Genomic DNA, 15935 nt, shown 5'->3' with positions numbered 1-15935 from the left:
CATGCTTGTTCAAAGATGTGTTTCAGCTCCAAACGCCTGACACCCAGGATTCAGGGGTAAATGTATTTCCGGAGCAGGACTTACAAATCTAGGCGCCATTTTAAGAATGGCTGTTATCTCAGAATGATAATGGAGGCTGCAGCAGTGAACACTGACAAACATTACTGGGTTTGGGTTTGAGTTGAGAGAAAAAGAAGAAAAAATAAAAATAAAATAAAAAATTTAACATGACATTTTTGAGCATTCAGAGTGCCACTCTGGAACAAAAGTTAGTTGTCAAAATATAAATTTTATTAATTTATTCATACAAGTATTTGAAAAATATCACAGGAGGATCTCATCAAACGAAAGGCCACACATTTAATCTGCACATTAGGATTGTGACCTGTGCAGATATATTTACCTGTGATAGGACACAGCATCTCAAGCAGTGTAAAAAGAATTGCCCTTTGATTTTCTCCACACAGCTCCACAGTGCATATTTGGGACCAATTTGACATAAAATGTGATTGACTCTCAGATTTAAGCCTCCTTGGCAACAGAGAATGCAGAATATTCTATACCGTCTCCTTCCTCAATTCAAGTTCTACCCATTTTCTTTCAAGAAAAGCACTGGCAGATTCAGAGTCTATCCATCTCAGCTGGAGTGAAGTGGTACAGCAGGTGTGGAGAAAGCGATTGTAAATGCGGCCAGTAATATTTTCATCAAAGAAATCTCAACCGAGGTGCTGCAAACTTACGAGCCACTTAAAAGTCGCCGCCTGATTTCAAACAATTCCACGGACGAGGAGACGAGGGGGTAAATCGCTCTGGTGTGGGGAGGAGACGAGGGGGTAAATCGCTCTGGTGTGGGGAGGAGACGAGGGGGTAAATCGCTCTGGTGTGGGGAGGAGACGAGGGGGTAAATCGCTCTGGTGTGGGGAGGAGACGAGGGGGTAAATCGCTCTGGTGTGGGTTAAAAGCGGCGGGACACCCAGACACGCGCAACACTGCACGTCAAAGCTGCGAAATTGAATCTGTAAATAAGCGGATTTCCACAGTCAGTGGTTGAGGGGCCACACATTTGAAGAAAGGTTTCAGAAAAGGCCCCAGGGTCAAGCTCCAACTCAGCGGCACTAGATACCTGAAGACTTTCAGCAAGTGCAACGGAAAGCCTCGCTGGACGAAAGCTCTGCTACTGAACTGCTACAGCTGCTGTTCTCCTCCTGAGGAGATGTCTGTCTGTCTGTCCATCTGCCTGCGTCTGCCTGTTTGCTTGTCTGTATGCAAAGCGACCACAGAGGGATGCTGTGCAGGTGGAGGTTCGGCTGGCTCGCAGCTGTTCGGAGCGGCGTTGGCTTTGAGCTTGGGCTGGAACGTGGGCTGATTGGTGATTGGCTGCAGCTGTAATGCAGCAATAATGGGGATGAGCCAAAGGCGTGTTATCTGTCTGGGGATTGCTTGTTGCCGTGGCGATGCTGTGGGGCGGAGCTCTCAGTGGCCGTGTTCACAGTGATTGGCGTCCTGGTCCTGGCCCAGCTGCTCCAGCATCTCCAGCAGGATGGCCCGGAGGGCGTGGCCTAGCTGCTCGCCGCTGTAGGGCTTCCCCAGGGGGGGCACGTGCACGAAGGCGGAGCTACCGCCGCTCAGGTGCAGAGACAGGTAGTAGGTGTAGTCACACAGGTACCTGCAGGGAGAGAGAGGGCAGGGCGGGGCAGAGAAGGTCAGGTGCTGTGCTGAACAGGGACGTGTGCTCGCTCCAGCCTGGGGGGCTGGGGGTGGGGGTGGGGGTGGGGTTGGGGGGGGGGGTGCTGAGGGGGACTCGGGGAGGGTGAGTTATATTCACCTTCCAGCATCTTTGGACACAGTCACAGACACGCCCAGTCCCGAGGCCTTCACCCGCTGGCAGACGGTTTCCATGTCGATGACGGACTTGATGCAGTCAGCTCCGCCCTCCACACAGCAGTGGGTGTCCGGGCAGAAGCTGCAGTTGTCAGGGCGCTTGTAGCCATGGTTATGCCCACACATCTCCAAGGTGATGGCTGTGGCTGCCCCAGACACACCCACATGGACCACCAACTGCCCCCAACACACACACACACACACACACACACGAGTGGGAGAGAGAAAATGTAAATATTCTTAGTTATCTGTTAGCACGCGCACACTTCCCAGGCCAGTAAGGCACATGTGAACGTTCATGCTGGCAGAGCGGAGGGTTACGTATCCAGTCTCATATCCAGGTGGATGCAGGTTCAAATCCCAGGAGAGACTTGGTCCTATTGCATCCTTGTTCAAAGAAAGATACTGAACTGTAAACCCTAGTTTATTAAACAAATATTTTCGCCAAATAAAGGAAAAGTTGCAGGTCCTGCTTTCCAGCAGACTGCTGATCCGTGTCCCTGGCCAGAGGGACTGTGTGGAGTTACGGAGAGGCACTCTCAGCGCCACAGCGACCGAAAACGCCGGGCCCCGAGTGGCTACCTGCGGGTGGTACTGTTCCCATAGCGACGGCACCAGGCAGCTGACGGCCTGGTACTCCACGGGCACCTCGTGCACATGCAGGTCCACACCTGGGCCCAGACCCAGCTGCTCCAGCTCCTGCAGGGAGAGGAGAGGAAACAGGTACACGCTCAGCGATGCTCCCTCCCTCCCTCCCTCTCTCTCTCTCATCTCTCTGTCTCTGCGGTGCTATAAGGGTTTTTTATGTTCACTGGGCTTTTTTGCACATGGAAGAGGGCGAGGGAATGGAAGAGTTTCCCTTCGTTGAGACAGATGTGTTTTTTTTGTTTTGTTTTGTTTTTTTAAATGATCTTTAAATGGTTTTATTGTGACTTTGTTTTTATTTATGTAGTGTCATTGGTGTGTTGCATCCCGGGGCAATACAAATTGACCGTCCTTGGGTTTTGTTTTGTTTGTTCCTCACGACGCATTGTGCAGCTCATTGAAAGTCAGCAGTCTAGCAATACAAATAGCTTCAGCATCCGAGACAAACTGACTTAATGACATCACAACCAGGCTTGTTCCAAGATGGCTGCGCCCTAGTACTAGTAGCTGCAAAAAAGCAAACTTTAGTTCATTTTTCTAGCAAATACGAGTCAATTTCAGATTTGAATGCAGGGCAATATCTTTTCTAAGGTGAAAAGAGAATGAACCAGAGTCACACTTCATGGGCCTTTTGATCTTTTCTTTCTGCAGTTAATGATCTGCAGGCCAATGGCAAAGAGCTGGCGGGATGCAAATGGCGCCCAGCTTTGGCGTGTGACGGGTGTGTCTCAGATCACCTTCACTGCCACCCAGCTGGCGTTCACCGCGTGCTCTCCAAACGGCCCAAAACCTGAAACGCAAATGGAACAGTGAGGTCAGGTGACGCCGATCAGCCAATCAACTGCTGCCCCGTTACGTGGGGTGATAAAACACGATGTCACAGGAAGCAGGAAGGCGCAGGCCTCGCTGTCGCGGCCGCCCCTCGTGTCCTGAGAGAGGCGCCGCTCCACTGAGCGTGCTCACTGAGTGGCAGTCAAAGCTTCAACTCGGGCGGTCTGAAGGTCGACCCCCGCGGGCCTGCAAGCTAACTTCAATGAATAACTTTTAACCATTCTTCACATTTGCGGTCTCTCTTTGCCTGGGCCTAACTACAAATGACCCCATGTAGGACTCGCGTGTCGGTCCCTGGTGTAAACACGAAAAATCATTGTTCTTTTTACAGGAATACACACAAGAACGAAACAGCCTACATCTGTCATGTCATTTGACCGAGTGCCAACTTCAAAACGCACACCAGTCAAGAGCTAATTTCCCTACTTTGAACTGCATAAAAAACCAGATGGAGATACACAACTTTTTCAAGAGATATATATCCATCAAACCAAAGAGAGGTATTGCTTACTGGGGACTTCTAGAGGATACAGAGCCAAATTACTGTTCCTCAATGCATAACATTAACATATTATTACAAATTATATGTGTATATTGAACTGTATTTATCCTCACACTCTGGGGAAGATCAAAGGTCACTGATTCACTGTGTAGCACATGTCCTGACAAAAAAAAAAAGCTTTGATTAGCCTGCTGCTAACCAATGCAGTCTCACACATAATTCAGGGCGAATACATTAAACTCCAGCAAGGGCGAGCATCAACGCTCAATACAAAAAACAAGCTACGGCTCTGTGAATGGCCCTTCATAACAGCTACATAACCCTTTTGTGAGCAATACACAGCAGCTTCATAGAACCTACACAGACCATCATAAACTCCTATGTCAATAACCAGAAACATTCAAAAGACATATTATCACTATTTATTCATAAAGTGACATAACCATGACATACACCATATGCCTATCTGCAGTTACTGACACAAACATTTATGAATGTCTATGTAGCACTTATGAAGGTGCAATGTAGTGCTAGTGAAGAAGTAATATAGTTCTTATGAAGAACCGATGTATAGACAGCGATGACAGGAAACAGCATCTGCCCGATGGAGAAGAGGGCGTCCACAGCTGCCCCAAAAACGGTCTTTGGTCCGCCGAACTGCGGACATGCGCACAATTCATCTAACCCGATCACCTGGGTGTAGCGTCGGACGGAATAGGCAGAGCTAGTAGTGAATTCATATGCGATAGTTATCTCAAATGCGCCAAAAAGACTGACGGTAACTTCAAAGCCCAGGGCAAGGGGCGCATTATACGCTATTAAAGTGATGAAACAATGTAATGTCATTACCGTTTAAACTTTTCCGAAACGTACGCTTCACTTTGTTGCTCTGAGTTGCAAGGAATATAACGTGAAAAAAAATACCAGCTGTTATTAAACTAATTCTAAACACAAGTGTCGTTTAACATGACCCCAGTGTTCACTGTCTGTAATGTTATTTTAGCTCTGCTTGCTCTCAGATATGTCTAGTTATCCTTAGTGCTAAAGGGCCAAGAATAGTAGCCTATAACTGACCGGGACCATTACCATAGACTACCGGAAATATTGATCTGCTTTGCAAAAAAGAAAGGGAAAGTCGGGTTGGTTGGTTGCACAGTTAAGGAGCTTACGTTAGCAGTTTTCGAACAAAGTCAGAATCTATGGCTATTTTTGGCTAGGTAGTTTTCAAGCAAGTGAGAGTGAGCGACACATTTTAAAACACCGACCGAACGTCGCCCTATGCAAGACTATTATTTTGTAGAGCCAGCATGCATTAGTCACCTGACGCTAATCACTTAGTATTGTGTATCAGTTCTCAAAATCTTACGCTATGCAAACTATGTGGTGGTAATTATCTAACAAGCTATTACACTAGGTGCCGTTGACGTTTTCTAGAAAAGAACTTTGATCGTCAAGAATTTAGATACTGGTTCAGCCGCCTTTCTTTCAGTTAGGTAACGAATTTGTTACACAGGTCCGGTAGTGTGAAACAGTCAGCTATTAAACTAGCGCAAGCTATCAATAAAGCTTGTGAGGTTTACCCGAAAACAGCGCCCTTACCGGTCACAACAACTGTTCTTTTACCATTATCCATCCTCTTCCAACTGCTGTCAAATGCGTTACTTGTGTTACTAAACAAACGGCCAAGTCTACGCGAGTCGGTGGCCAGTCCGTATCCCTTCACTTTTCTGACGGTTTGGTTGCTTGTCACAGCTCCACCCTCCGCAACCCTATGCGCGGCCCCTCTTTGTAACACAAGTTCTCTCAGCAATCGCGCGTTAGTTTGCGAGACGCGCTGAAGGCAGTTTGAGGCTCATTACACATGCGCATTACGACTATTGTGCAAAACTATTTCACTGTTGTTTGATGGGTGCCATTCATTATTCTTTGCAATAATGTCGTGAAATATGATCACACCGAATCGTTATTTCACGGTCAGCAAGTTATGGAAAAGATCTCTTAACCCTAACTTGGTGATTTTAGGTGACCTGTGGAAGTAAAGGCCGAATATTAGTTCGGGTTAGCATTACAATCCTTACTGGTGAGCTTGTACCATAGACCGTATAAGGCTTGTACACATAGGCCTATAACTAGGCTACATCCACCATTATCCCGCTTATTCCTGGTCAGGGATTCCATAATTTGTACTTCTCTATGGGGTTCCTTTTAATTTCTGTTTCTGAAAATAATAATAATAATAATAGGTTCAGAATATTAAAATGAATGCCTTTTAAATGTGCAGTTTCCATTTTGATGAGGTAAGTCCCAGGCCCTTATTTAAACAAGGTCTTATTTTATACCACACACTTTGATGTGGCACAGTGTGCTTGTGCAGTTAGTTACCACCTGTACCTGGCGTGTGTGTGTGTGTGTGTGCTTCATTGAGTTAGTTTAGATTTTCCCAAGTCTGCACCATCGCTTGGCTTTGTCCTGCCTAGTACTATTAAGTGTGGATGCATTAAGGAGTTTTTCCATTTCACACACTGTTCTATTTCAGTTTCATTTCACACTGATTAAATGTTCAGACTGCATTTTGGCTCCCTTCCACTTTCCACTGCATAACATTTATGAAATTAATGTAGGATTGTACCAATTTTGTTTCCTAGGTTTTTATTTTTTATTTTTTGGATGTTACATTAATCTACGAGAGTTCAGAATTTTCCCATAAATTGGTTGGAATATGGGGCTTCATGTCATTTGTAATTCCATCTGAGAAATGTCCATTGTGAACAGTGCGTCCAGTGTGCGACCTGTTTGTACATGGCGCTATAAAAAAAAAATTAAGATTGATGGAATGTATGAAACGGCCCTGCGCCCTCGAGCGGAATTTTATTGTGAAAGCGCTACGATGCTGGTCAACCGAACTACAAAGCTGACGTAAAAGACATAACTAGTTTTAGGCACCTCGATTGGACGCTGGTGAGGCGGTCTTTAGCGGTTGAACTCTGATTGGCGTAGAACACTTAACGCGAAAATATAGGTTGTGTATCTTAAAACCAAGCGTTTTGAATACGATATCGACCTAAGAAAAGAATTAGCGGAATTTCTAGTTAGCGTGGTGAGAAAATTTAAACAAAGCCGCTAAAATGGTGAGTTATTTTTTCCCATTTTGTGTAGGGAAATTGATACCTTGCTGATTCACTGCTCTACAAAATGGCTGTAATATCGAACATTCTTACCGGGATGTGGGAAACGTTGGCGAGTTAGCTAGCTAGCTAACCAATGCATACTAATTTCCTTGCTAGTTCTGATCAAAGCAGGAAGCACGGCTTGTGTTATTTAACCTTTAATTACAGATATGTGAATTTACTGTTGTCAGTGGCATATCATTCTACCCTGTTTGTTGGACCATAAATAGTTACCGCACCACATAACGTCGGTTGCTATCTAGACTAGCTATGGTTAACTTATTAATACGTCAAGTTAGTGCAAGTAGCAAGCTAGGTGGACTTCTAACTTTGCTTGCTATGTAAATCTGGATGTTTAATAGCTGTCTAGCTAATGTATTGAACAGGTCATCTAACATTTTAGTTCGTAAGTTAACAATTATAGACAAGTTACCTTTGGTCAGTATTAACTTTAACAAACGCACGATCGCGCATCCTACTTTTTGTTTCGGGTTCTTGATTTAGCCTACTTACGACATTTTTTACCTGTTCGTTCACAGCTGCCCCTGTCTTTACTGAAGACTGCACAGAACCACCCAATGGTAAGTAGTTATTTCACTACGCATCCGGTTAAACAGAACGTGATGACGTTCAAAAATGATCTGAGCTCGGCGGTTTTTGACAGTGGATCTGATTTGCTGCCTTTCTTTTGCAAAGTTGGTGGAGCTTAAGAACGGAGAGACGTACAACGGACACTTGGTCAGCTGCGACAACTGGATGAACATTAACCTGCGAGAAGTCATCTGCACCTCTAGGGTAAAAAAGTGCAATATGTACTATATAAATAAACTGTATGATTCTATAGTACCCAAATGCTCAGGACAGTCTTCAGCATCTCCTCAGTGCAGTTCCACAGTGGACTGATATACCTGAGAAAGAACTACACAAACACATCACACGCATACGACTACACAAAAACTACATACACAACTACGCACAAACTACATGCGCCACACACACACAACCTACGCACAAACTACATGCGCCACACGCACACAACCTACATATGCCACATGCACACGACTATATGCAAACTATACACACCACACGCACACGACTGCACACAAACTACACACATCGTACACACACGCATACAGGTGTGCCATTATCTGCTTGAAAAACTATTAGCAAGTAGAGAAAACCTGTCTAAACATCCTTCCAGTGAACAAACACAGTTCCCCTCAAATTTGCCTCTACAAAACTGCTTTTTGTTCCTGATGGTCAAACTGGGAAATTAACAGGGTTTACTGCCAGTAATTAGTGTGCTGTGGAATACCACCACTAGGTGGTTCTGCTTAGCTAAATAACAGAAAGGCATGCCACACAAAATTTAGGTTTTCCCACATTACCAAAAGCTAAACCCCCTCATATACACCCATTTCGGTTGCGGGAGGGAGCAGTTTGTGTTTGGGTTGTTTCTGTAGTGCGGTTTTTTTTCCCGCAGGATGGCGATAAGTTCTGGAGGATGCCCGAGTGCTACATTCGCGGGAGCACCATAAAGTACCTGCGCATCCCGGACGAGATCATCGACATGGTGAAGGAGGAGGTGGTGTCCAAGGGGCGGGGCCGGGGCGGAGCCCAGCAGAACCGCCAGCAGCAGAAAGGGCGTGGCGGGGGCCCTGGCAGAGGTACGGGTGGGGGGTGCAGGTGCAGGTGCAGGTGCAGGTGCATGAGGGGGTGAGCAGAAGAGAATCTGGGGAGGGAATGAGAGAGAAAAAGAGAGAACTGTGTGGAACTCATTAATGAGCTGATTTCCATGGCTCCCTGCATGGCTCTCTAAGCGCTGCACAGCGACAGTGAGTGCTGTCATCTTGCCTCCAGGCATAGGCAATGGCGGCCATTTTGGCTCCAGAATATGTCAGCGCACACCAGCTCGGGTGGGGAGGGAGGGGTTGTATTTGGCCAGTTACTGGTGGCCAGACTGAGAGCTGGTTTGTTTGGAGAGCGTTGGGAGGACGGCTGGGTTCTGAGGGAACGCTGCAGGGTCACAGCTGTTACAGCTGCCATTAGGGCAAAACGCTCCGTTCAGAACAGAGACTCCAGGCCGGGGTGCTGCTCTCCTGCAGTGCTCCACAGCTAGAACTCATTTGTGGATGGCTCAGACGCTAAAACTCTGTAATTCTGCTTCCTGAAACACTGCATACATTACATTTATTTTACATTACTTACATTACATTATTTTTATCCAAAGCGACATATAATAAGTGCATACTGAAGGTCGTTGGAACAACTACGAAACACGGGTCCGTTAAGGTACTCATTTTGTTACAGTAATTCATAGCCATGGATATCGAGTGCAGTTCACACAGTAAGCATAGGCTTGGTCAACACCCTCCCCCCGTGTTTTATAGATGCCTGGTGCATGAAAACTGAAAAAACAAAGCCGTACCTGCTGCCGTGGAGCTTTTTTGCGCTTGACAAACCCCCTCGTCTCCCCTCCAGGTGTGTTCGGTGGGCGTGGCAGGGGCGTGCCGGGCGCTGGGCGTGGCCAGCAGGAGAAGAGGCCTGGCAAACCGCAGGGGGTGAAAAACCAGCACTGAGGGAGGGGGGGGAGACGGCGAGAGAGCGGGACGGAGAGGAGGGGCGGGCGCAGCTCTCACAGCCGGCCACCAGGGGGCAGCGTTCGCTCACAGCTCAGAGACTGCAGCCAGAGCTCCTCTCCCTGGGGCTCTCTCTCTCTCTCTCTCTCTCTCTCTCTCCGTCTGCAGAATCGTGCGGCTCTACGGATCTCACGCTGAGAAACGCCAATTTTCAGTTTTTCATAGCAGTTTGTTGTTTCACGTTCAGAGGAAGAAGAAGAAAAAAAAGTATAAATCTGTCAGGCTGTGAACAGGCTTGGACAAGGCCGGCTGCTGTTCAGCCATGTGTATTATTTCATGTGCGATTAGTCAAAAGTAAGGACACTGTCAGCGTAGTGTATTTCTGTACCCTGCTAACCCCGCCCACCCCTTTGGGTAGAGCTACATGAGGCAGGTAAAGGTGCTTCGAGCCTGAGGGGGGGGCAGGGGGGGTGACTCCCCGTGTGCGAGTTTGAACTGTGTATTTTTACCTTTCATTCTTCTGTTTTTTTGAGTGATGTTCTCGGGGAACGGCCTGTAACGTTAACATATTTGTTTACATGGGGGAAAAAACAATAATGCACAATAAACTGTGTTCTTTTGTTTTGTTAAACACCTAAGTTGTTTTACCGAATAAAAAAAATAGTTAAAAAACTGAAAAAGAAGAGGAGATCCATGTTGAACGCGCAGGGTAAACGGGTTGGGCCTGCCGCGACCTGAACCTTGGGCCTGACTGGCTGAGACCAGGGTCGCCCAGCCACGGGAACCAATCCCACGGCTTCTCCACGAGTGACATCACATTCTTCAGCAGAAATTCAGAACTCTACGTACTTACTGCAAACTGCCCAAATTTCCCTTAGCACACACACACACACACACAGACAGACAGACAGACGGACATGGGGAGAGAAGAGGGAGGGAGGGAGGGAGGGAGGGAAGAGGGAGGGAGAGTTGCTTGGTAACGTGTTTTATTTTCACCCCTGGAACAGTGACTCAATCTGTAACTCGGAAATGCAGATCGACTCGGGACAAATATTAATAGATATTAATTTGACACTCTTATGCACAGGCTCCAACAGGACTAATGCAGGATAATGCTTTAAATACCAGTCACTGGTGCAACAAGAATTTTTAGGTATCTTTGACTACAACACCTTAGGGCAGTTCACAATGTACAGTGTACTCATCTGACACTTACAGCTATAAAGCCCTTTATGAAAGCGCACTTAACCATGGCAAGCAAACAGCTCTAGAGGCGGGCAGAGCTGAAATAAAATAAATGCCTCTCTTGATGTATTGCGATCTGCAAGATATGACAAGAGAAGAGCTTGTTTTTTACTGTGTAACTTGGAATTGGAGCAGCGTCGTCTCGATAGAAGGGGTTCAGGCGTTTGGAAAACAACAGCCAGTAAATCTGCAATTTTGGGGGGGGCGGGGGGGCAGTGCAGAGCAGCGACTGGGTGCAAGTCCACTTAAGTACCAGAGCTTCACTGAAATTCACTTCATGAATTTGAAAAAATACCCATAATGCTCTCTGGCCAAAAAATTACCAAAGTACTAAATTAAATTTCATGCTTCATAAATGTACTTCCTGTGAATCGCACCCAAATGTAGTCAGACATATGTTCGGTTTAATGCTACTGAAATGTTTTCTTTAAAAAAAAAGAAAAAAAAAACATCTCAAAACTACATTTACAATGCAAATGCACATTATGTAGTTAGACAAATTCTAATATCAGTGGAATGTGTGAGAGAGAGTATGTTTTTTTTTTTTCATTCTCATAGTCAAAGAGCCACTGTTCTGGGTGAATTTTGTAAGTTTCCAGGTCCTTTCATCTGAATGCATTAAACTAAAATGGAATTGGCTCTGACCCCCCTGATACTGTGCATATCCACCCAAGCCAATGAAAGGAGAACCAGAGTAGAGGTATCCATGGGAACAGAGCCCCGCCCACCCTGTGACATTTCCACCTGGCTTTTCGAACACAACCGCCCTGCGCACTGGCGTGACCTGAGCTCACAGTTGGGAATTCTGGGAATTCAAAATAGCAGTCAGAAGTATTTTTGGTGGCAAGACAGTTAAACCGCACACTTCAAGGTCAAAGCGGTAACGTGTGTTAGTCTATGAAAGCAACCTTATCTGATCTTGCTTGACTTCTTTTTTAAAGGCCATACTAGTTGGTGACAGTGAGCAGACAGATAAACTACATCGCATCCATTCATCCATATTCTCAACTGTTTACTGCTGGTCAGGGTCGCGGGGCGGGGCGGGGGGGGTCGGAGCCTATCCCAGCATGCACTGGGCGAAAGGCAGAAATACACCCTGGACAGGGCCAACACACCGTTCACAACTCACACACATCCCAAGTACAGTTTCGACTCTCCAGTTAACACAACCTGCATGCGTGTGGGCTGTGGGAGGAAGCCCACACGGACACGGGGAGAACATGCACACCCCACACAGGAAGGCCCACGGTCCAGATTCAAACTCGCTACCTTCTTACCAACAAGACGACAGTGCTGCTCACCGCCAGCTAAACTACAGTGCTACTCACCGCCAGCTAAACTACAGTGCTACTCACCGCCAGCTAAACTACAGTGCTACTCACCGCCAGCTAAACTACAGTGCTACTCACCGCCAGCTAAACTACAGTGCTACTCACGCCAGCTAAACACAGTGCTACTCCCGCCAGCTAAACTACAGTGCTACTCACCGCCAGCTAAACAAGTGCTACTCACCGCCAGCTAAACTACAGTGCTACTCACCGCCAGCTAACTACGTGCTACTCACCGCCAGCTAAACTACAGTGCTACTCACCGCCAGCTAAACGACAGTGCTACTCACCGCCAGCTAAACTACAGTGCTACTCACCGCCAGCTAAACTACAGTGCTACTCACCGCCAGCTAAACTACAGTGCTACTCACCGCCAGCTAAACTACAGTGCTACTCACCGCCAGCTAAACTACAGTGCTACTCACCGCCAGCTAAACTACAGTGCTACTCACCGCCAGCTAAACTACAGTGCTACTCACCGCCAGCTAAACTACAGTGTTACTCACCGCCAGCTAAACTACAGTGTTACTCACCGCCAGCTAAACTACAGTGTTACTCACCGCCAGCTAAACTACAGTATGCAGTATTCTAATTATTACTCTCACCACCAGGGTCGGTTTGTCATGATAAACATTAGTGAAGTTAAAACAAGGTTAGAAGACTGCTGGAAGCGTGACGGAAAGGAACAGACTACAACAGAGAAATGAAAGTTAAAAATACCAGAAGGTTTCAGCGCACAGTTTGTGTTTAAGGAAACTCCCTACGGAACAGAATGAAGGCGAATGAGAACAGGCCGACTGTGTCGGGCCTGTGGAATCCTACCACGGAAATCTGGTACATCTGGTAAGTTAAACCTGAATGTGAACCCCCCACCCCCACCCAGGAGGTTAACGCGCTAAGACCTGGTTCTAACCCCACAGGCCCAGCAGGTTTAAATTAAGGCACCCCTCAGGGGTGGGGGGGGTGGAGCGTGTCTGTTTCTGTAGCAAGCCACTCCCAGTTCTGATATTTGTGCATACCAACTGCGTTCCTCTGTTCATTTGGCTCTCTCTCTCAGGCTGGGGAGTGACTCATACTTTTGTGTGTGTGTGTGTGAGTGTGCGCGTGTGAGTGTGTGTGTTAGCTGCTGTAGTATGTTTGCATAATAAGAACCAGCATGTCAAGAAAGAGGCCTGTTTATCAGGACTTAAGACCAGGACCAACAAGGCTGCATCCAAAAAAGAAAAAAACATTTTTTTTTTCTATTTTTTGAATTTGTATTATTATTAGGGTTTGGGAAGTGATTCCAGCAGGTGAAGGTCTTACCTGTGAAACAGCTGTGCACCTGTGCCAGGTGAGGCCCTCTCACACAGAGCTGAGCTGCAGACAGAGAGGGAGGAGAAATATGGATGATCTTACTTTTTAGTTATTTATTATTTAACTGTTTTATAGACACCCTTATCTAGAAAGACTTACAAGGCTGTCCTGACCTGATACACACAGAACAGTGATACATCAGTAATAAAAACACAAATGAAATATCAGTATACAAAGCCATCATAGGCATATACACAGCCTATATATGCACACACAATCCAATTTTTCTAGCAGCTGGGAAACAGACTGCAGTGTAGGCAGTAGGCCAGAGCAACAAAGCAGGAGGACATCAATCCTTCTTCAGCTGGATGCTGTATGCTAACTGCACATAAGCCAATGGATGAACCAATCAGCAGCCATACTTCTGTGACATGAGCTACAAGTGTCCTCTCACTGCACTCCTGTGAGCTACTCTGAGCAGAGGTGGACATTCCAGGGGTCAGAAAGTAAAAGTCCTGCCATGTATTTCATCCACCCCTGAACTCAGCCAGCTGATTTAGCTCTACCTCCTGGCTGAAGAATGGTGCTCATTAGCAAATCCAGGTGACTGGAACAAAATCCTGGGATGAACTTTTACTTTCTGAACCTGGATTGTCCACCTCTGACTCTGAGTCAAAAGGTGGTAAAAAGACGGGTGCTGGCAGTAACAGCCCACTGCAGCCGGGTCTCTCCTGCCCCTCCTGCCCCTCCCGCCCCTCCTGCCCCTCCTGCCCCTCCCGCCCCTCCTGCCCCTCCCCTCCTCCCCTCCTCCCGCCCCTCCTGCCCTCCTCCCCCGCCCTGCCCTCCTGCGGGAGATGCAGCTGTGCGGATTAGGAGCCACTAGTAAACAGATTCAGGCATATTTAGCATACCTCCATTTCACAATCTCACGCTGGCCGTCCGCCAGGAAGGCTTCTTCCACTCCTCTGTGGAAAACAGGCGTCTTGTTTTCGCTCACATGTTTGTTTTCATACATTTTTCGGTACAAACGTTTCCAAAACGCTCGCTGTCAGGACTTTTTTCCCCGGAAAAAAGAATTCCATAAACAGTGTTTTTTCGATCTAGTGAGCTTGCCCACTGTGGTTTTAGAGGAAGCTGTAGCAGTGCTCTCCGTGGCAGTGTTTAAAATTTTTTTTTTTTTTAAGTGTTCTCAAGTACTGCACTGGTGTGGTTTGGTGATATTTAATTAGTTTTTAATTAAATATATTTTTTATAAAATTTCACAATCAAGAAATAAATCCAGCCCCTCCCCTCTCCTCTCCTCTCCTCTCCTCCACCACCCCACCCAAACACCCCCTACTGCCTCCCCATTCCCACTCCCCCTCAGACCCCACCCCCCAGGGGAAACAGACAGATCACATGGTTTCAGTTCAGCCAAGGTGAGGAAACAGAAAATGGTGAACCCATGGTCCTGACATGGCTCAGAGCGCCTCCCTGAGCTTTCGGGGGAGGGGGGGGGTACTCCTTCTGTCTGTGGGGGCCTGGATGATCCCTGCAGGATTTGAGGACCAGTTAATTTGAAGCTGATGTGCCCGACAGGGTCTGTGGACGGGGGGCGGGGCCAGCGGCAATTTCCACCCTGCGTCTAGTGTTACATTTACACACACGTCGCTCAGCCACTTAACGCACAGCTTTTAACGTACAATCCGCTTACAGAGCGGAATGCGTTCTGAAACAATTCGGATGTGCCTTCAGGATCTCAGGTGTGGCCATCTTCCCTGGCAACAGTTTCCACTGAACAAGTTCAAATGGAAAGTTCCATTTCGTTCAACGATGACACTGATATAATTAAGTTCAACTGAACAACAGCAAGCAGAGCAAATTTCCTTGATTTTGTTTAATGTTAGGAACAAATATTGCATTATGACGGCCAAATGGTCATCAGTTTTGTATGTTCACCGTACATCTTTTCATTCAGTGCACTTCAGCGTTTCAGAGCGCGTGTCAGGTGGAATACCTTGTTCAGGGGAAGGAGGACAGTGGAAAAGGCGACACCTGGGAACCAAACCTGCGGTCAGTTTCAGGTGCGGTGCCTTGACCGATGAATCACAGTGCCATCCTGTGCTGGTCCTGTCCCTCTGACATCACAGAGGGGCGGGACCTAACCGCTGAACCACACTGCCATCCTGTGCTGGTCCTGTCCCTGTGACATCACAGAGGGGCGGGACCTAACCGCTGAACCACACTGCCATCCTGTGCTGGTCCTGTCCCTCTGACATCACAGAGGGGCGGGACCTAACCGCTGAACCACACTGCCATCCTGTGCTGGTCCTGTCCCTCTGACATCACAGAGGGACGGGACCTGAGTGCTGAACCACACTGCCATCCTGTGCTGGTCCTGTCCCTCTGACATCACAGAGGGGTGCAGAGGGGTTCGTTCCAAGGGAACAAACTCCAACAGGAAGAAGCCCTTCATCACTCC

The 15935-nt window shown here is 47.2% G+C and overlaps 2 protein-coding genes across 2 annotated transcripts; one reads left to right on the top strand and one right to left on the bottom strand.

The window, feature by feature from the left end:
* Positions 1–269: 269 nt before the first annotated feature.
* LOC135258145 (pyroglutamyl-peptidase 1-like) lies at positions 270–5640 on the bottom strand. The gene is made up of 5 exons (XM_064341416.1): positions 5459–5640; positions 3264–3316; positions 2464–2580; positions 1826–2058; positions 270–1666 (listed from the first exon to the last, which is right to left on the bottom strand). The coding sequence occupies exons 1-5, from the start codon at positions 5490–5492 to the stop codon at positions 1474–1476; spliced, it is 630 nt and encodes a 209-aa protein (XP_064197486.1). The 5' UTR covers positions 5493–5640; the 3' UTR covers positions 270–1473.
* A 1189-nt stretch (positions 5641–6829) lies between these two features.
* Positions 6830–10236, top strand: lsm4 (LSM4 homolog, U6 small nuclear RNA and mRNA degradation associated). The gene is made up of 5 exons (XM_064341418.1): positions 6830–6987; positions 7566–7607; positions 7723–7821; positions 8510–8693; positions 9508–10236. The coding sequence occupies exons 1-5, from the start codon at positions 6985–6987 to the stop codon at positions 9603–9605; spliced, it is 426 nt and encodes a 141-aa protein (XP_064197488.1). The 5' UTR covers positions 6830–6984; the 3' UTR covers positions 9606–10236.
* The last annotated feature ends 5699 nt before the right edge of the window (positions 10237–15935 follow it).

This window comes from Anguilla rostrata, chromosome 6 (genome assembly GCF_018555375.3).
Source record: "Anguilla rostrata isolate EN2019 chromosome 6, ASM1855537v3, whole genome shotgun sequence".
In the NCBI taxonomy this organism is placed as follows: domain Eukaryota; kingdom Metazoa; phylum Chordata; class Actinopteri; order Anguilliformes; family Anguillidae; genus Anguilla; species Anguilla rostrata.
The sequence above is the reverse complement of the archived record's forward strand: the minus strand, read 5'-3'. Positions and strand labels throughout refer to the sequence as shown.